The 21725-nt window shown below is 37.6% G+C and overlaps 1 protein-coding gene across 4 annotated transcripts in view; it reads right to left on the bottom strand.

Annotated features, from left to right (window-relative positions):
• The window catches only part of RELCH (RAB11 binding and LisH domain, coiled-coil and HEAT repeat containing), a 74679-nt gene that overhangs the window by 26604 nt on the left and 26350 nt on the right, over positions 1–21725 (bottom strand). For all 4 annotated transcript variants that reach the window (XR_014175206.1, XM_081950918.1, XM_081950917.1 and 1 more), the window contains exons 9-16: positions 21122–21197; positions 20270–20365; positions 9845–9957; positions 8123–8213; positions 7681–7752; positions 6915–7055; positions 6190–6354; positions 1492–1639 (exon numbers count right to left, since the gene is read on the bottom strand). Coding sequence is in view for 3 of the 4 variants with exons in the window: in XM_081950918.1 (XP_081807044.1) it covers positions 1492–1639; positions 6190–6354; positions 6915–7055; positions 7681–7752; positions 8123–8213; positions 9845–9957; positions 20270–20365; positions 21122–21197 (902 nt within the window). In the remaining variant the exon portion in view is untranslated. The remainder of the gene's footprint in view (positions 1–1491; positions 1640–6189; positions 6355–6914; positions 7056–7680; positions 7753–8122; positions 8214–9844; positions 9958–20269; positions 20366–21121; positions 21198–21725) is intronic.

The following is a 21725-nucleotide window of genomic DNA, read 5'->3' as shown; positions in this document are numbered from 1 at the left end:
AAATGAAGAAATATACATATACTCATATACACACATACACACATACTGTATACCGTATTTATTGGCGTATAACACGCACTTTCCCCCCCGAAAAATAGGGGGCAAATGATGTATGCGTGTTATACGCCGATACTGTTTTTACAGTAGCCTGAGGCTGCCTCAGCCTCAAGCACACGTGACCCCATTACCCCGCCTTCCTGAGCGCGCTTCGCCGGTTCGCGTTCTGCGATCCCCAACAGCAGCTGCTTTTCTGTGTGCCTGGCGTTTGAAACATCCGGCTATCTATCTAAACGCCAGGCACACAGAAAAGGATCGCAGAGCGCTTCGCCCCAACAGCAGCTGCTTTTCTGTGTGCCTGACGTTTAGATAGATAGCCGGATGTTTTAAACGCCAGGCACACAGAAAAGGATCGCGGAGCGCTTCGCCCCAACAGCAGCTGCTTTTCTGTGTGCCTGACGTTTAGATAGATAGCCGGATGTTTTAAACGCCAGGCGCACAGAAAAGCAGCTGCTTTTGGGGCGAAGCGCTCCGCGATCCTTTTCTGTGTGCCTGGCGTTTAAAACATCCGGCTATCTATCTAAACGCCAGGCACACAGAAAAGCAGCTGCTTTTGGGGCAAAGTGCTCCGCGATCCTTTTCTGTGTGCCTGGCGTTTAAAACATCCGTCTATCTATCTAAACGCCAGGCACACAGAAAAGCAGCTGCTGTTGGGGCGAAGCGCTCCGCGATCCTTTTCTGTGTGCCTGGCGTTTAAAACATCCGGCTATCTATCTAAACGCCAGGCACACAGAAAAGCAGCTGCTGTTGGGGCGAAGCGCTCCGCGATCCTTTTCTGTGTGCCTGGCGTTTAGATAGATAGCTGGATGTCCTAAACGCCAGGCGCACAGAAAAGGATCACGGAGCGCTACTCAGCGGGGTGTGGGCGAGAGGAGGAGAGAATGGATGAGCTGTCTCTCCTCTCCCCGACACCCGACTAAAATGCTTTCTTTCGCCCGCGGAAGAGCTCGGGTGGGCGAAAGGAAGCGCTTTAGACAGCGGGGTGTGGGTGAGAGGAGGAGAGAATGGATGAGCCATCTCTCCTCTCCCCGGACTCCCAACTAAAAGTTAATAAAAAAAAGTTCTGAGCTACCCTTATTTTGCTTCGAAGTTCTTTATTTGAAATTTAAATTTTTTTCCTGAAATTTCCCTCTTAAAATGAAGGTGCGTGATATACGCCTGTGCGTGTTATACGCCGATAAATACGGTATGTAGACACTCACACATATATGCACATGTATTATATATGTATGTATGTATGTGTATGTATGTATGTATGTATGTATGTGTGTAAATACATAAATATATATATTACACATTATTATTTCCCAAAGAAGCATTAATATTTCTAAACGAAAAAGAGAAAAATGGTTGAACAACTCCAACAACTACATCAACATTTCTATGAAGTCTTATTTCTAAATAAAGCTTTACAGAAAATATTGAAGCAGGTACCTTCTATATGTGGGACTTCTCCCTGAAGCTTAGCTTTGTTTGTAAAGGGGGCATCTTGCAATACCAGTGCAAAAAGAGAAGGTATCAAGGATTGTAAAGCAGAAAGATACATATGGAGTTTATGTTCATCCAGTCCATGTTCACTTTCCTGAAACATATGCCAGAAATCTAGTTAAAACTTGGCTTTTTTACTACATAGCCACTCAACAGCATTTCCTAAAATGTGTGTTTGTGTTTGTGTGTGTGCGCACGCGCACACGCGCACGCATGCGCGCGCACACACACACACACATATATGCAGATCGTGGCATATTCGGGTCTTTTCCTGTAAGATAGAGCTGCCGTCTTTCTATAAATATTGGCAGGGGTGTGTGGAGTGCTGGCTTTGTTGCTGTAAGAGGGTTGGTTGGCTGTGTTGTTACATCTTGATTAGTTGATGGAGTTGATGTATGCAGATTACTTGGCTGTTTCGTAACATCCTGTGAGGCTGAGGTATTAGCCATGTGTCCATTAGTCTTTTGTGTTGTAACGACATGGGTAATGGGCTGTGTGATGACATCCTGAGCTCTAGTGTAGTGATATCCTGAGTCCTGTGCTGCAACATCCTGGGAGGTTGGCTGCGTTGTAACCTCCTGAGTTCTGTGATGTAATGTCCTGAGCAGATGGCTGTGTTGTAACATCCCGGGCTTTGGTTTGGCTCGAATTTGCGGTCTGGCCATGTGTTCATGGCGTGTGTTAGTTTGCTTTGTGTGGGGATAGGAGGGGGGTGCAGCAGTTGGTGATGCCGCCTTGGTTTGACTTCTGGATGGTGGTTGCATTTTGTCTATGGGGTGGGTTTGGGTTTGAGTCTGGTGAGGGTGATTGGTGGTGGCGTCCTGTGTTGTTCTGGGTCCGGTGTCGGTTTGTCTCAGGATGTCATCACACAGCCCATTACCCAGGTCGTTACAACACAAAAGACTAATGGGCACACAACTAATACCTCAGCTTCACAGGATGTTACGAAACAGCCGACTAATCTGCATACATCAACTCATCAACTAATCAAGATGTAACAATACAGCCAACCAACCCGCTTACAGCAACAAAGCCAGCACTCTACACACCCCCACCAATATTTATAGAGACGGCAGCTCCGATCACGCTTTGCTTGCACAAGCACGAAGCCGAAGGTGCCAGCTTTCGAAAAAATGAAAATCTACGAATATCTATCTATATATATAGATATATATATATATATAGATAGATAGATAGATAGTCAGTTGATCAGTCAGATCTTTATTATGATTAATAACCAGAACTCCACTTAAAGATGGTAAAAATGAAAAGTAACAAAATAAAAGAAGATAAACATAATCAATATGATTGCATTGTTTGTAAAACCAAAATAGGTTCTACAAACAATACATGAAATTTTGACTACATTCGAAGAAATTCAACCATATTGATTTGCTAACAACTGTACAAAAAATAAACAGAATGACCTGGTAATTTAATCATCAGGGGAAATCTAAAATGTAGCTGTATGTTTTTATAAAATGGGCAGTACAACAATATAAGGATCATATTTTCAACTGCCACATAGTTAGGACGCTTGGTTGACAATCACGCAAGCCCACATTTGAGATCTGAATGCTATGGAGTATGGTGAGTCATGTAGTTAGGATGCTGGGTTGGCAAGCATGTATTCAAGACCCAAGTGCTGCTATATGGCAAAGTGATCTCCTTTTAATTCACTCCAGTTGCTGCTGACCTAACAGTTTTAAAGTGAGTAACCACAAGTAGATAGATAGGTACCACTTTGGTGGGCAAATTAACAGGATCATGAAAGGAGCCCCAAACCGGGCATCCTCTGGGCAATGGTGATGTCACCAGCAAATTCTTTTATTCTGGAAGTGCCTCAGTGTTTCCAACACGAAAGCAGCAGCAGTTTTCAACTTCCCCTTTGCCAAAAGAACAGAATCTTAAAGAATAACAGATTATCCTGTACGCTTCTTGGAGAGTCAAACTATGGGTTAAATTCAGTCTATCTGCCCAAGGACTGAGTTGATTTTTCCTAGACACGCCTCCTTCCTCATTGAGGTCCAGTTTAAAAACTCAGTCAAACCCGTTAAGGACGTTTTTGGGGGAGCTCCTCAGTTCTTGAGCAGATAGACTGGGACTCTTCAACCAGTTAGCAGGATTTATTATTTTTGTTTAGTAGTTTGAATTTAGTTTAGATAGAAATAGGAAACATCCTGGTTTTTTGCAGTTTGCATTTGGCTGGAAAGGCTATATGGAGCTGCGGCTGCTCGCCTGCAGTGAACAAGATTAAAGGGGTGCTTGTCTGGTGGCTGCCGGTGAGCACGGGGAAGGCAGGCTGCTTCCTTTCTTCCCCCCAGCTGTCGGAGGACCTTGAGAGTGCCGGATGTCTTGCAGAGGCTCCAGTCGCATCCGACAGCTCCCTCCTTGTCCTGACGAACACGGCGGCCATTTTGAAGCAAGGCTTCGCACGCTTTTTGCCTCAGAACTTTGCCGTGCCACCTTTTGCAGCAGCAGATCGCCACCAGGGAGCATTCGGCCTTTGTCCGGGGTGCCGGCAAGGTCTGCCTCTCCCAGCAACATCCGGAAGGTAGCTTTGGAGTCGTTGGCCACCCAGGTAATACTCCAGCTCAGGGAGCAGATCTGCGGGTGCTGTGGAGCTTGCTGGCTCTCGCCAGTGTCTTTCTACTCTTCCAGAGCCACCTCTCACCACCTTCAGTCACAGTTGCATGGCTGCTTCTGCTAAGACTCGTTATCACCAGACAAGATATCCAATGGAGGTTTAGTGGCTGAGGAGGAGCTGGCAGGACCATCCTCAAAGGGGAGTAGGCCTCAATCCCTACCTAAGAGGGGCAGGGCAGAAAGGGTGCCAAAGGGAAGTGGTTCGAAGTGGACCAAGAGTTCAGATAGGGAGGCTGCTAGGAGGCAAAAGGCATTGGAAAAGACCTTTGAAAGAGCTCAAAGGCAATCTAAATCCCCTGAACTAAAGGCCTGCGCCTCCCCTGAGATGTCTGGGGAAATTAAACACCTTCCACTGAAGAGGAACCCATTGCCTTCATTGGTAGATGAAGGGTTGCAAGATCTTTCTCCAGATGCCTCCTTGGGCTACCTGGATCCCCGTTTCCTCCACGAGGGGGGAAATGGAGCCCTTTGACTGTGCCATTCCCGAGACAGAGGAACTGGGCCTTCTAGAGGCAGGGGCCGGCTTGCACCATCTAGAGCCAGACCCATGAAGGGATCAGGGCCCGGCCTTATCAGCAGAGATGAAGGAAGTAATTGCCCAAGCCATAGTTCAGGGCATTGCTGAAGGGATTCGCTATAAGGAATCTTGCTCGGACAGACCGCCTCAATCCCATCCACCTCAGGGTCCTCAGAATAGGGACCGCTTCCCAGCCCCCTAGTCTCCGGGTACCTCCATAGCAACGAAGGACTCCATTTTGGAGGAGGAGGCCACGGGGGATCTGAACCTATCGGAGGATAAGGACCTTCCCCCTGATAAGCTTGCCTTTGCAGGTCTCTTTAAGCCTTCTCTCTTCAAGTCCATTTTTCATAAGGCTAGAGCCTCCACTCAGTTGGGTTCCCCACCTCAAGGGACATTAGTGCCCTCCACTTCTCAGGATCCCAGGGAGGGTCTCTTTAAGGAAAACGCTACAGCTCAGGTCCTGTTTCCGGAGCTATTTATGAATGTGGTTAAGCGCCAATGGGTGCAACCTAGTTACCTCTACTCACATTACCACTCTCCCTAGGTGGAAGGGACCGATGCCCTGAGGTGCAGCTGGCCCTCGGGTCTACTTTATGTCTTCCCACCCCTCCATCTAATTCCTCAAGTCATCATGAAAATGAGATGCCAACCCCACTCAGGGGTCTTCGACGGTATCTAGGATTCGGCAGGCTTTTAAAAGTCACCTTTGTACGTCTAGACGTCCTAGACTGGATCGCTCCTTCTTTTTAAACTGGACCTCAATGAGGAAGGAGGCATGTCTAGGAAAATCAATTCAGTCCTTGGGCAGATAGACTGAATTTAACCCATGCTTGGACTCTCCTGCAGCGCCCAGAGAATGACCATTCTTACCTACCAACAATTTCCTTCATGGAAAGCTGTTGCAAGTGTGTCAAAGTGACATGCTCGTTTTTCACACTTATAAATGTTGCAACAACTTCATGGTCATGTCATCAACATTTGGATGCTTGGCAACGGTATGCATTTATCACAGTTGCCGTGTCCCAGGATCATGTGATCCCCTTTTGTGACCTAATGACAAGCAAAGTCAATGAAGCCAAATTCTATTAGCCATGTTACTAACTTCACAATTGCAGTGATTCACTAACAACTATGGCAAGAAAGGTAATGAAATGGGTAAAAGCTCACTTATCCTGCTTAGTAACAGAAATGTTGGGCTCAGTTATTATCATAAGTTGAGGACCACCTGTATTTATATTTCCACTATTTTTACATACATCACAAATTATGATACAAACTAAAATAGGCAACTCAAAGGTCTTAAGAAAAATGTTTAGTAGAATAATAAGAAATATGGATAATGGTCCTGTCCACAACCAAATATATCAATACATCTGTGCCTTGAAGTAAAAGGCACCAAAGCTATTTGGTTTATATTACGTCTTGTTTTTCACAAATGATAAAAAATATCTGACTTTTAATATATTTTACATATTTACCTTGAGTAGTTTTTCAATTTTACTAAGCAATGTAGGTATAAGATGCAACTGTAAATTTCCTAATTCTGTAGTCCAAGCAGCATAGGCTGGTAAGAACACTTGATGAGTTGCACTAACCACTCGTTCTGAGGGATCACCCAATGCTGAGAGCAACAGTTCAAATCCCTGGCAAAGGAAGGAAAAATACGTGTAGAAGTTTTATTTAGTTTAGATACACCACAAAATACCAGCAGAATTATATGTACATTTTAGAAGGCTTAGTTATAATTCTATTGCGATTCTGCAACTCTATGCTGTGACCTTTCCAAATAGAAAAACAGAAGAATAAATAAAAAGCAGAAGTAAGAAAACTGATCACTCCACCTTCACAACTGGATTCTTTGCTACAGCAAAATAGAGGTTCATAGGAAATGTTTTCATTTAGGATTTTATGTTAATCTGTGTTTAAACATTAAAAATACATAATTCTGTTTTAAAAGGAAAAGCAACAAAACAAGAAAAAGTAAGTAATTGTTCTAAATTTGTAAAATTACAGAGTAAATATGATTTGTAAGAAAATGAGCAGCATTGTGCATATAAAAAGCGCAGAAGCATTCTAGATACTGATGACTCTGAATAATTTAAGTAATCAAGGCAAGTAATTGTACAAAATATTTTATCCTGGATCCTTGTAAACAACATATTTCATTTGCTTGTACTCATTTACATATAAACAGGCACAATACCTGCTGGTATTTGTCTGGATCATCAATGTATCCCATGATGATACCAAGACTTTTGATAACAGCTTCTCGTACCAAATCTGCTTTATCTTCCATTAGCATCTGCTGTAGCATGGAAAGAACCAATGAACTACGAATTTCTTTCTGAAAATACAAATAGGGACCTGGTATTATCCAGCAATACACAATTCAAAACTGCAAAGGCAAATTAGTAGCAAGATATTTCTATCAGCTTTTAGCAAAAAAATTAGCTAAAAGGAAATGGCAAATGAATTTTTTTTTAAGACTTCAAGAGGATGATTATTAAACTTATCATATGTTCACTGCTCTGTTGTTTCAGATGGTTGGTGGAATAAAAACATGCCACTTAAGGAACCCTCTGACTCAATACTCTTTATTGAGTTTTACTTTTTTTTAACGATTTGTTTTTGCAGCTCCGGAAAACTGCTTCATCTTGGTTTATATTACATTTTAACTTTGATTTTAGGAAAGGATACTTTAAAAGTAAAGCATGATTTTGAAAAATATATTAGATGGTTTAAAAACCTTTAAAAAATAATAATAATGAAACATTTAAAAAGTTTTAAATAAAAGGAAATGAACCTGACTTGACCATGAACTCTATTATAAACCTATTCCTTGAGTCTTATTGGATTTTGGTTGTAGACCATAGCTTTAAACTCTTGACAATGTATATTCAGTTTAAAGTAGTAATAATAACTGTAACAACAACAGCAGCAGCATCAACAACTGCTCATAAAACACTTACAGGAAGATATGGTGCTAATGCTCCACAAGACTCTGCTACTAATAGCCGCCTTTCTGGATATTTGTGATTGATCTGTGGGAGACAATTATTTCATTAATATTTGTTAGCATTTATTCCTTTATTTTTGCTTACAATATTTTTTTATAAATCCCATACTAAAAAGTGAACAATAATGTTTCAGTACTATGAAATTATCTTCTATTTATTGTATAGACTGAACATAAAGTTTCTTTGATTTCCACAGAAAAGCTAGATCACTGTTTGACTTGCGATACGACCTATTCAGATTCTGATTCAAATTCTTCTTTATTTTTGTTAGCCTGAATTTGTTCCGGCAGATTTACATTTCACCGTATGTAAATTTAAAAATGCCACTGATCATATTATTATGGCTGGAAAAATATGATTTTTTAGTTAATTAAATGCAAAACAGAAATTATACCTGCTCCCAGCACTGTGGCAAGAGTTCAGCTTCTACACGTGTAGGTCCAACATGTTGTGCAAATGCTACACACCCAGTCAAAATCATTTGCCTAGTAAAAAAAAAAAAGAAGAAACAAGCCTATAATGAAAAAAACATGCTAGTGCAACCAGCAAACATTTAACAAACAGCAGATGCACCATCTGAAAGAATAATTAAGATAATTGAACCAGATGGCTTTTACTTGCAGCCAGTCAACAATTGATAACATGAATAACTTTCAAAGACAAGATCTTTTAAAAAGCATATTTTTCTTTATTTCTGTGGGAAATGCACACTTTTATCTTGCTTTTGTATACAATGGAATTGACTTCACAGGTAGTCCTTGTATCATGATTCTCTCGTTTAACAACCGCTCAGTTACCATGGTGATGAAAAAGTAATTTTATGGCAATCATTGTAATTATAAGCTTCTCAGGTCTGGAAATCAAAACTGAAGTAATACCATAAACACAATCATGATTTCATTTAGGGACCTTTTTGCTTACTGGCCCCAATTTTATAGCTAAATGAGGATGACCGGTATAAAACTGCTGCTTATATTTTGGAAAACAAAATAAATGCGGTCATGGTTTTTCATAAGTAAATATATTAAATAAAATACACACTGTAAGAAAAATGCTGTAGCTCAAACGATCCACAATGTGAATGTATACTATAGTAGAATAAAGTCTAGATAATTTATATTGTGCAAAATTAAACATATATTTAATGTAAGCTACAAATTGAAAAAAAGGAAAGAGGGAAAGAAAGAAAGTAGATTTTTTTACTAATATACGTAAAAACTTCAAAATGCTCAGAACTGTTTATCTGAGGAATTAGTCTATATTGTACTGATGATTTGTTTGAAACTAAAGAATATTTAGTTAATATCTCCCATATATCAACTTTAGCCCATAAATGTGATAAAATTGGCAACATATTTATTTTTCATTTTTTTTTCTATGAAACTGAATCTCTATGAAACAATCTCACACTATATTTAATTTAAAAAATGTTTTTAAGAAATGTAACTACCCACTACCTACCATTCAATAGAGGGGTAGAAATAGTCTTCTAAGCTTTATAAAGATGTCAGTTCCTCAATTAGCACTGCATCATCTCCCTTCAAAAAATAAATTCTGCTTGAAGAATCTGCAGATTGCTCTAAGTCTCTGCTGCAAAGCCAAGATAACTTCTCAGATAATTTGATTTTTAAATATTTTCCTAAGGACAGTCTTATGAGACACAGCCTGATGATTAGAACTTGACAATGACTTTTTTTGTTATGTTACTACCCCAAGTCTATATCAAGAGATGATTCAAAGTTTGAGGATTGGTCATAAACCTATTTACAAGTTTTTTGTTAGTCTATACCAGAGCTATCAAATTTGTGTTGTAATGGCGTTGTCACGTGACATGTCAGGACCTTCCCCCCTTTGCTACACTGGGCGTCGCCAGCGTGTGACGCATCCAGACTGCGGGCTGTAAGTTTGACAGCCGTGGTCTATACTGATGCTCTGAAAATTATGTTGCCACTTAGTACATTGCTGAAAAATGCTTATGTTACCTTTGGCAATTTATACAGTGATAATATTAACTAGACTAAAAACTTATTGAGAGAAAATCTGCAGTAGATAAGTAATCTGCGTTTTAAAAAAAAAGTCAGAAAGAGAAAGCCTCCTGCTAATATAAAGCACACACCTTTGCTCATCATCTGGCCTTTTGATCAAGTTGAACAGTATGTGTAGGAGTTGATCTCTTTCTTTAGGTTCAGGATGAAGGCAAGCTGTACACAGAATTAGTGGAATCAACTCCTAAAAAGAATGTGAGTAGGAAGGAAAGCAAAAACTATCAAGTGATATTAAAGAACACAGAAGAAACATTTAAAACTCTAACAAGTAATAAAATTATTTCACATATTGAATTCATTATCAACACAATTCACAAGCATGTTATGAACTCAGAAAACAGTCCATACAAATTATAGCTGTAAGTTCTGGTATCTGAACTATCTTGTCTTAATCCATGTTTGCTTACTTGAAACTGAAGAAAAGAAAGTGGTTTAAACCACTGAAAATGAGATTAAGTATAAGATTAACTTCTCATTATGCTGATTGCCATACAATAAACTTAATTAATTTTATTTTGATACATTTTATATAAAGACATCTTTATAGCAAAAAGGACTTTTTGCCTATTTACAGAAGTTCAATCTGATTTGCAAGCAATTTATATTAAAATTCTGATATTTTAGCTACTTCATGTATTTGTGCTACTATATAATATGCCTTCTGAATCAGAAAAAAATTAAAAGAAAATGGGTATAATTCAGAAACATTTTATTTGTCTAGTTCCTGATTATTATTTTTTGCAATGTCAATCAGATATATAAATAATCATCCTACTGCTGTTCTAAGAAATACATTTGTTTGCCTGGAAGTACATACACTTCACTAAACTATGGTTGTCTATATATTAAAAACAAAAATCTGGTTCTATATAGATAGCTTTTCAATATAATCTCTAAATCAGATGGTATAGATTCCCAAAGGCAGCTATGACTTTAAAAAAAAAACCTCTTTCCTTGATCTTTATGTCCAAACTAGACATTTTCAAAAATACCTCGAATTAGGAAGACTTTAATAAGAAGATGAATAGAAAAAAGTGTTTCCTTAAATCTTTAAACAATGAAAGATTATCTGAATAGACTACTTTAAATTCCACATATTACCTGCAATTCATTAACAAAAGCAAACAAACAAAGAAAACGTAAGACTCAGATTTTAGAATATTAAGAAATTAAAATATTTCCCAATTTATTCTAAGACTGGAGAGTACATATAGCAATAGAGCAATATTTCAGTATGGTAAAATTGGGTGCCCAGGTTTCTCCTTCAGAAAAATGGCATTATGAATTCAAACATTCATTCATATTTTTGGTTTACAGCTTAGGAAACATAAGATCTATAGTTTAGCATCAAATTGTGGGAATTAAAGTTGTAGACATACCATGTTTCCCATGAAATAAGGGCTTGGCCTTATTTTTGGAGGAGGGGAACTTATTATTTTGGGGGTGCAGGAGGCATGAGTGTGGTCACCTCATGGCTGCTGTGTTGTCACAGTGCAACATAGCAGTTCATCAGCTGTTGCTCCTGAGGCTGTGCCCGCATCCTCCCGTCCCTGCGCCAGGCACTTCGGGAGCCTGCTCGCAAGAGAGCAGCCACCTGGCACCTCTTGCCACGTGGTGCCCACCCAGCAGACAACCCCTTGCTCCAGCTGGGCAGTGAGCACCACTCACCAAGCAGTATCCCAAAGGCGCCAAGCCGTGTGAGCACCTGTTTCCCCATTCATGCACCTCTCAGTCCTCCTCACGTCGATATGGGCAAAGCTGGTGAGCACCAGTTCCTTGAGGAGCTCACAGCCAATGCCCCCGCACCCACCACCAAAACCAATGTGGAAGCCACAGCCTGGGCCAGCTCTCCCTGGAGGGCCAGGGCTGCCGCCGCCAGAACTGAGGTGGCTTCCTCTGTGGCTTCCAAACCCAGGCTGGAAGCAGAGAAGAGGTTGGTTGGACCAGCCACCTGCTGCCAAGTCTTCCGGGAGTCAGAGCAGAGTGTCTTCCAGGAGCTGGGGCAGAACCATAGAGATGGAAGTGCACTCCCAGAGTGGCCATTGATGGAAGACTCTCTGCCCCGGCTGCCGGAAGACTGACAGGAGGCGGCTGGCCCAACCAGCCTCTTCTCTGCTTCCACCTGGGGTTTGAAAACCGCAAAGGAAGTCATCCTCAGTGCTGGGATGGAAGCGGTGGCAGCCCTGGCCTTGCAGGGAGAGCTCACCCAGGTTGTCGCTTCTGCGTGGGTGCTGGTGTGGGCACCGGTGGCATCGGCTGTGAGGTCAAGGACATGGTGCAGACTGCCTTTGCCAACATTCTCATGGGAGGCATGTAAGCGAGGCGGGGGGGGGGTAGATAGGCACCTTTGGGATAATGAGTGGCACTCTGCCCAGGTTGAGGGGTGGGTTGTCCACTGGGCTTATTTTCAGGGAAGTGCGTATATTTAGGCCCACCCCAAAAATCCTTATTTTCGGGACATGTCATATTTTCGGGGAAACACAGTAGGCTGTGAATTATACATAGTGATTTCTAATGTTGGATATGTAATGAGACAAAATATTAATAACAGTTAAAGTCCAAACCCCTCTGAAGGATATCTGATTGCTTATCTCTTGAATTGGTAATTTTATAATCATGTATTTGATTCTGTCCCCATCAGAGTATTTATTCTCATAAATGGTAGGAAAATACAATTTAAAAGCAGCTAGACTTTAACTAGCTATTTCTCAGTTGACTAGCACTGATCCCCATTACACTGTCTTTCAATAATAAAAAATTATAAAATTATCCTGAAAGACAAGAAGACTACATGAAAGATTTGGAAACAAGTTTTATTAATAAAAGGAAAAGCAGTGTTGAGCTTCTTTATGTTTATTGCATTTTCTATTACGATGACATTTCTTCTTCCATTCAAATCTAATTATATAACTTAATATCAAATGACGTTGATTGTAAGAAAAAAAAAATCTTGCCAAGGAGTCTATTTTTGTTTGCTTCAGAATTCAAGTCTTTCTCCACTTCAATAAGCATGCATTTAAATGGGTCCAAGTACTGAAAGTGGTTAATAGGCAAAACACCACCCCATTTTAAAAGGTTAAATCAATAGAATAGATTCTTTGAATCAAATCTAAAGACATGAGTATTTTTATAGAATATTATTCCAGGGAATGCAATCCAAAACATTATGGCTGTAAAAGTCTCTCCAAGAAACTCTAATTTCCAAAAAGAGAAATCCAAAATGAAACAATTGTTTACAAATAGAATAATAATGATCAAAGAATGGAGAATGTCTTGGCTGAAGAGAATGCCCTGAAGGGGGATTAAGACTTTTCTCAACAAAACAATTAGCTAACTAAAGTAAACTCCCTAAATTATTTCTGTATCTCTAAGAATACATGTTATTAGTTTTCAAATAAATTATAAGAATATACATAAAGAAGGATCTATAAAGGTAATGTAAACATAATTAAGTATGACAAGGATATCTAGTATTTTGAAAGTCTCTTGAAATAGACTTAATGAATGGAGAAGATTTCACTAGTTTCATAACAGAAAAAGATGAGACTGTATTTACAAATTAGATTCTAAATATTACAAAACAGGGTCAGGAAATATCTGTTTTGCTAAGTGGAGTCACATCTTGATGCAAGACTGCTGACACAGCAATTGCACAAGGACATATACAATATTAATCTCATGATATACAACTGGAGAGAATTTTAGTTTTAACCAATATTTAATTTAGTTAATCCAAAAACTCTATTTGATCACATTATCTGAATATCCAATAATGCTGTAGGGTGCAAAAACATTTATATTGTTGTTTTTATACACATTGTACGCTTATTTTTTATATTTAGATATATCAGAGAAGTAATCATGAACATATATGTAGTAGTATTAATCCTCTTTACAAGTTTGCTAGAATTATGTAACAGTAAATAAATAAAAAGAAAGCAATATTCCTTTCTCTTTACATAGCATTTAGGAGTTGTGATTTTAACTGATAAATCAGTATCAAGCCTTGAGGGTTTTAAAAAAAAAATTGTAGCGCTATTAGCTAGAGTTTTTAAAAAGTCGTAATTCCTAATTTGCACAGTGACAGAAAAATCAAGTGAAATTAAATTTTGGATTGTCTTTGCCTAGCAATATGAATTTAGTTTCATATAACAGGCACTTTCTTGTTGCCCCACTTAATAATACCATGGCCTTGCATTGCCTGTAAACAGTCAGTGCTACTGAATTTTTAGTAAAAATACCAAACTGTGTTGTAATTGCTACCAGCCCTGGATGACATCTTCGCATCTCGCTGTTTGAGGAAGTTGCATAACATTCTCAGAGACTCTTCCCATCCTGTTTACAATCTTTTTAGACTGTTGCATTCTGGCAGAAGATACGGAACAATTAAAACTAGGACCACATGTCTTCTGAATAGCTTTTACCCCAGAGCTATAATTGCACTCAACAATGAACTAAAGAGCCACCATCAGTGAGCTATTGGACTACTTGGTCTGTTGTGTGGATGATTGAGAATATTTTTTTCCCTATTTTTTTAATTACATATTTTTGTTACCATTTCCACAAGAATAGATGTGCAGTAACTGATTTTTAAATAATCATTACTTGAACTTCCTATATTTTGTACTTCTCTAATTAAATAATCCTGTTCCCATTCCCACAAGAGTAGATATATATGTGTTGCTTCAATAGGACTATACTCTGAATTTGATCAAGTGGACTCAAGATAGTAAAAGGTGGATTATTCTGCTTCAAGATCACTAAATAAATAAATAAATAATAAAAAATTTTTAGGGTGGAAGATGGTAGGAATATTTATGTAACTAGAACGGAGGCAGTGAATGAAAACTTTCATTGGTTAAACGGGTCTGGAAAAAAGCTTTCAGTTATAGAAGATTTTTAATCTTAATCTATATAACGTATCAGTTATCCTACATTAAAACACCAACATTTTGGTTGTAATTCGTTATCCAAGATTTAGTACAAAGTATGTAAAAGTCTCTGTGTGTAAGATTTAGAGAAGGAAAATATGCAATACTAATTAAGGAGCATAAATACATGATGCTGAGAAGTGCATTTTATAAAAGTATTAAATTACATACTTAGAAAGCAGAAACAGGTCAGACATTATTCCACTAGAAGAAGCACGTTCAAAAAGTGATCAGTATTAAATGGCATGATAATACCTGTCAGTAACTCTAAGGAAGATTATTAGACCCTAGACAGTGGTTAGATGTTTATTATTATTTTATGATAAATTAGTAGTCAAACTTCCAATACACCATTTGTTTAAATCATCTGGCAATAAAAATGATCTTGGAAGTATATTTATTGTTATTTTCTAGAAATGAGAATGGATATTTAAATATAGTTTTACAGTAGTTTAAAAATATAAGCAAATGATGAAGGGTTGAAGGAATTACTACTTTGAGAGTTAAAAACAATATTCAGCAGAATAATAGCTGAAATAGTTGTTGAATTTTTAATTCTGAGGTTCTAGTTAATTTTTACTAAGTGGAATTTTTAATGGTTATATAAACAGCAAATCTCCATTCTACAAACTGATTCTGAAACTTTCAAAATTGATTAGTCTATTTAGACTTTTTAAATTAAATGTATTAAATGTTTTGAAAATAGTTTTGAGATTATATTTTCCCTTCAACTGAAAAATATTATTGGATGAGATCAGTAACATAACAAGGTATCAGTCTATTATCTTTTGCAAGGTTGTTTCATGCTATCTAGATTGGTTGATATGGGGCAGATACAAGGCTGACTTTACCTTGCAGAAAGCTGGATACTGACTCTGTTGGAATTAGTTGTGTGTCCACGTCCATTGGTCATATTCTTTCATGCATATTATAGGATTGGAGCGTTCTCTGCATCGCTGCATCAGTGCTTCTAAACTTCCTTCTATCAATGGGAGTGGAGAAACAATGAGAAACCTTCTTGAATGTCCTAATGCATGTTCCATGTTTAGTCAATGAAGGGGAAAGAAAAGGAATGACAGAAGCAGAAGGACAAGAGGTTTTACTGAATGGGAAGTAATGCGGAAAGAGCTCAAATGCTATATATGGACTCCCTATACTTGAAGATCTCTTAGATTTTTTTTTTAACTTGAGAACTCTTCCAGTAAGAGAGACTATAGCTGCCTTTAGTGTGCTGAACTCTTACGCACACTTACCTGAATTAATTTCACCTGCTTAGTGAATCAAGAAGTGCAAGAATGTCTAATCTTACAGGAAGAATACAGATCAAATTCTTCTGAACTTAATGATTTGGCTGGAGGCTATTCCTAAGATTCAAGGTATATAATTACTGTGCATATGCACGATTACTATTTTAACAAGATTTCCATAAGTTCAAAGTGCTAGTTAAATTTACTTCCAGAAGAAAAAGAATGAAAAACGATCAATGCCAAGGAAAGAGGTTTCCACTTTTATAAATAAAAGTGATTCTTGCCTGTTGGGAAGTTATACCATGTGTGCCAAAATAATGAAATATGCATTTTTAAACTTGCCTATCATGGCATCTTTCACAAACATATCTAGATCATTTACTTCTATTTTGCCATACTTTTAAATGATAACATATTACTTAACATATTTTTTTGCCCAAAGAGGTAAAAACATAACCCCAAAGTTCTCAAGCTATAGCTCATGACTCTAAAGCTGAGTATGTTGGAGGAATAGTATTTTTCAACCCTAGTCTGGCATGCCCATGCAAAGTGTAAGCAGTTTGTGTAAGCACTGTCAAAGTTTGGCCCTGCTTTGCCTGGGCATACCCACAGGAGGCTTGCAAAACAAAAGAACAAGCAAAGCCCAGAACAAGTTTTGACAGTATTTCTACCTTACTTACGCAAAGCCTAGAGTGAGTTCTGAGTGTTAGTTTGAACTATAAATCTCACAACAGATTAAAATCAGACATAAAATTGCTACATATGTCTCTTACTGGTAGATGACTTCTAGCATGGTGTACGTATATATGCATACATCCATCATTTTTGGAATGTTTGAAGACTTATCTGCATTAGTGAAATTCAATATATTTGTCCTGTATTTTTAGTATTTCAGAATAAAATTTTTATTGACTTATAAATGGAAAACAAAGATGGCTGACCTATCAGTTGCGCTGAAAAACTTAACACAGGCTAAGACAGTACAAGGAAATGTTTTAGTAAAAGAATTATTTCTTATCCAATCCTAACCTCAATAAAGTCATTAGATTTAATCATGATAGGATGGCATATGTTCAGTGACCATTTTAGGGAAAGTTAACTCATTTTCTTGTAAAATAAATATTGGTTCCATCAAATGATATTCTCTTTTCTTCTCGCAGTGCTGTCTCAATGCCAGTAGATTAACAGTTGGACAACAACATTCCCCCTCCTCCACTGAATTCAGGATTTCTACAAAAATTGACTATATAATTTGTTATAATTCTATTAGAACATTTTAGTTAACATCCAATGAATTATATAGCTATTTCTGTACATCCAATGGGAATTTAAACTTTAGTTTCCTGATGCTACTTCCCTTAGTTGTGTGACAATTTTTGAAACTGAATAGGCCTTTAAAAGTAGGTTATAAGAATGCCATGAGAAATTGAAATCAACTGAAGACGCATAAAATTGTTGACAAATTATACACTCTAATATAGAGTTCCCCAACCTTTCTGGGTTGGCAGTCCGGGGGGAGGGGCTTTTACACACACACACCACTGTAAAAAAGGTTGCAAAATTGGTCCAAACCACAGGGTGACCCATTTTACAACCATCATGACTTATGATCATAATTGCCAGGCTCAGTTATAGTCGTAACTCAAGGACTACCTATGATTTCATAATGGAGCCCTTTAGAAGTATGAATGCTCATCTCTACTAATTTCTATCTGTTACAAAGAATCCTATAGAAAGCAGCTTTAGCTGTGAAGCATCAGAGAATTATTGTACCACAATTGTAACATGGAAATATAGTAACTGACTAAACAAATTAGCTGCGCAATTGCACAATTTTCCAATAAATGAAACTTCAAATGAACAGAAATTGTTAGCAAACTTCACAGGATATACGAAGCCCAGCTGTTTTTGGTTTTGGAAATAGGAGTTAAAATGATTGCAAAAAGTATTTCAAGAACCTGTTTATTACAGCTTTGCATAGAATGTATTATATCTTTTGCTATAAATCTTACAATTATTGGGGAAAAAATTCTGGAATGCATATTTTGCCAAGGAAATGCTTAGAGTTTTTTCAAGTTAATTGGTGTTTTTGATTTATCTTTAGATAACTGATCTCTATGAGATATCAAAACTAATTATGAAATTTTAATCAAATAAATAAAAGAAATAATTTCTCAATCAGTATGAAAAACAATAAACTCTAAAGCTCTTTCAGTTCCACAAAACTAATCTCATGTTAGTTTAGAACAGGGGTGTCAAACTCAAGGCCTGGGGGCTGGATCCGGAAACAGCGAAGGACCGGTCGGTGGTGCCTCTGCCAGCAAAAACAGAGCTCGGGAAGGCCATGGGTGACCCTTGTAAGCTATGTTTTTGCTGGCAGAGGGTTGCAGGACGCCGTCACAGCCGAAAACAGAGCTTGGGAGCCCATTTTTTTCTGGCAGAAAGCTCAGGCCACCACAGGTGCCCCCGGCATGGGCGATGTTGAGCTGGCCACTCCCACCCTAGCCACACCTACCCCCAGTCCCCCAAGGTCAAACAGAATCCTGATGCGGCTCTCAATGAAATAGAGTTTGCCTGGTTTAGAACTTGACCTTAAAAGTCTGTTCATATAGATGTCATTAAGTAGCATCTACGATGCTATTGTTTCTGCTAAAATTAATTAATTAGGTATGGGTAACTAATATAAGTAAACTTTGAATACTATTTTCTCCCAATTCTATATTTTAAATTAACACTATAGTACTAAAATTGGAATGAGCTAAATAAGTAATATACTTGCTATTGATTTTGGATTGTTTCAGATATATAACATGTAAAAATTAAAGTATAAATCTAGCCATCCATTTTTTATTTGTTTGTTTGTTTTTGTGATAATGCAGTGTATGGGAAATCAGATTAACTGGTAATAATGTTATACATAAGGAAAAATAAAATAAGGAAAGGGCATTCCTGGATGAAGTTATTCCAATGGGGAGAAGAGGAACAGAAGCATGATCTTTATGCTGGTGCATAAATAGGAGCCTGTGTTCCTATTAAGTAGGAGAACCATTAATACTTTTTTTCTTCTAAATTCAGAAATGTTATTAGATTCTAAGGATATTAATAACTTGGTAATTGGAAGTTGTTAGCATTCTCTGTTATTATTTGGTTATTTCACGTGCAAAAACCAAGATTCTAATATATATTTATTAACTTTTATTAATTATGTATCAACTCAAAGTTATGATTATCTATTTCCACACATGTGCAAGGATTAAATAAGCGAAAATTAGCATGGCAGAAATATATAATGTTGAAATATAACTAGGAATTGCAAAGAAGAACTAAAGCAGCATCCTGGCGAGCTGATTGGCAACAGCCAGAAATTGGTAACTGATCCTGACCATTTAATGTAGCTCATATAATATCTTTTACTATAACGTAAACAGATGTATTATTTCATACAATTAGGCACGCAGCATATGTAGTCAAAAATTGAACCCCACAATAAACCATTAACTATTGGAAAATGTAGTTAGTGACCATAACCTGAAGGATCAGTACACATTTCTTGACTTAGTTACCTTTTCATAAAGCTCACAAAGTTAAATGCCAAAGTGCATCACTAGATATCTAGATTAACATGTAAAGCTAAGCTGGCTGGAAAAGCAATTTTGAATTAAAACAAAGAAAACGCATATAGAACCAACTCATCTTCAGCTCAGACTTCATTGTATGATTAGAAATGCATCACTAAGAGCCAAATTCTGAGTTAAAATTACACTGAAAGCCCATGTTGATAACAGCAAGCCAAACTTCGGGGTTCGTGCCTGCCAATGAGTGAGCAATATACAGATCTTGCTCTAACCACTCCCAATTATTGGTGCAAACTACTGACAGTTCAATCTAGCCATGCTGTCTGTCTGAATATGGCTGTTAATAAGAAGGGTAAACATTTAAATACGTATCATTTTTAGAAATAATGTAACAGGCAAGTTCACGTCAATTTAAAATTTAGGTTCTATCAAATACAACAACACTAGAACCAGGGTTAGCTAATATAAGTAAGCAAACTTAAGGGCAAAACAGGTGGACTCACAGTAACAGCCCTGCAAAGTGCCTTAAGGATCTTAAGCAAAAGGATATATAGCAGGATACCATGCTGTTTTGCTAAAAACTCACCTGACATAGATGTGCAACCATTTTCTGGGAGTAGAGATGCATGCACAAAAGTGAGAAGATGATTGCAAGTAACAGACTTCAGTATAATAAATAATACATAATTCTAAATGAATAGAAATATTGTATGAAACTAAACAAATATTCCTATATTTCTTACCTCTCGTTTTGCAAGCAGGACATTAGGAACAATATGTGGTAAACAACGTCCAAGCATCAGCATGACACTTTTTTCACTATCAGCAATTCGAGACACCTAAAGTGCAATTTTTTGGCAAAGTCATATCTAGCAATTGCGTTATTCAACATGTCTTCTATAAAAATTGTTTGAATTTCTTTCAGAAATTAATACACAATTCAAATCTAAAATAAAATTCACATCTTAAACATATTGGAGAAAAGTAAAAGCTATCTGTATGTTATTGGTTCAGAGTACACACTGGAATAATGAGAAAGCACCACTGTGTGACTGACTGTCCAAAGGGTATTAGATTAGTATGTACCTAGATTTCAAAAAATGGTACCTAGATCAACACACTCATGCGACAATTGGGTAAGATGGTCAAATATTTTTCGGAGTATAAGACGCACCTTTCCCGCCCAAAAGAGGGTGAAAATCTGGGAGTGTCTTATACACTGAATACAGCATTTTTGGCCTCCTGAAACCCTGCCCCCTTCGCAAAATGGACATGCAGAGGGTTTGGGAGGCTTCCAAAGTGTTCCTGGGGCTGGGGAAGGCAAAAATGACCAAAAAATGGGCCATTTTTGCCCCCCCCCCAACACTCTACAAGCCTCCCAAAGCCTTTGCATACCCCTCCTTTTTTGTGCAAAAAATGAGGTGTGCAGAGGGTTTGGAAAGCTTACAGAGTGCAAAAACTTTAAAAAAAAATCCTCTTCATAATCATGGTGCGTCTTATACTCCTGTGTGTCTTATAGTCTGAAAAATATGGTGGTTCCTTTGCTTAATTCTTATGACTCAATAGGAATTAGTATTTTACAAAAATAAATATACCTCTGATCCCAAACGGCTCTCTGCTGACATCTGGCAAAATGACAGCAATGCTTGATGGAATGCAGGTGATAACTTCCTGAAATAGTGGGATGGAAAGGAAATATAAAACATAACAAAAAGTTACTTGTACAAATCTATTTATTTCACAATTATCATAATAATTAAAAAATAAATGTTCAGTTTAAAAGTTTAATTAAGAATTCTATACTGGAGCCTGAACAATCTTCAGAAGTATAATTTACAGGCTTCACTAAGTGTGTTGTAATATATTTTATTTAATCATGTTATTGAATAAAGCACAGCTGACTGGAATTGCTCAATATCCTAAATCTTAAACCATGACTTATTATTTATGTAATATGCTAAACCAAGAATGAAGAATTATGTTATGGCTTGGCAAAATATGTAAACCTAGTCTGTACTTAGAGAAATATAATCTATTAATTTCTTAAAACATGCTGCAACTAAAATAGGGAGACAACTGAAAAATAATCAGCATGTCAAGATTCCTTCTATTACATGTTACAGTTCTTCATGGTTAACATAATCCTATGCATTTCTTGATTTCATTCCAAATAAGTGACTGCTGCATGGGCAAGAAAAC

The sequence above is a fragment of the Natrix helvetica genome (assembly GCF_964273705.1).
Source record: "Natrix helvetica genome assembly, chromosome: 4".
NCBI lineage: Eukaryota > Metazoa > Chordata > Lepidosauria > Squamata > Natricidae > Natrix > Natrix helvetica.
Note: the sequence above shows the minus strand (reverse complement) of the source record. Positions and strands in the feature narration are given on the sequence as shown.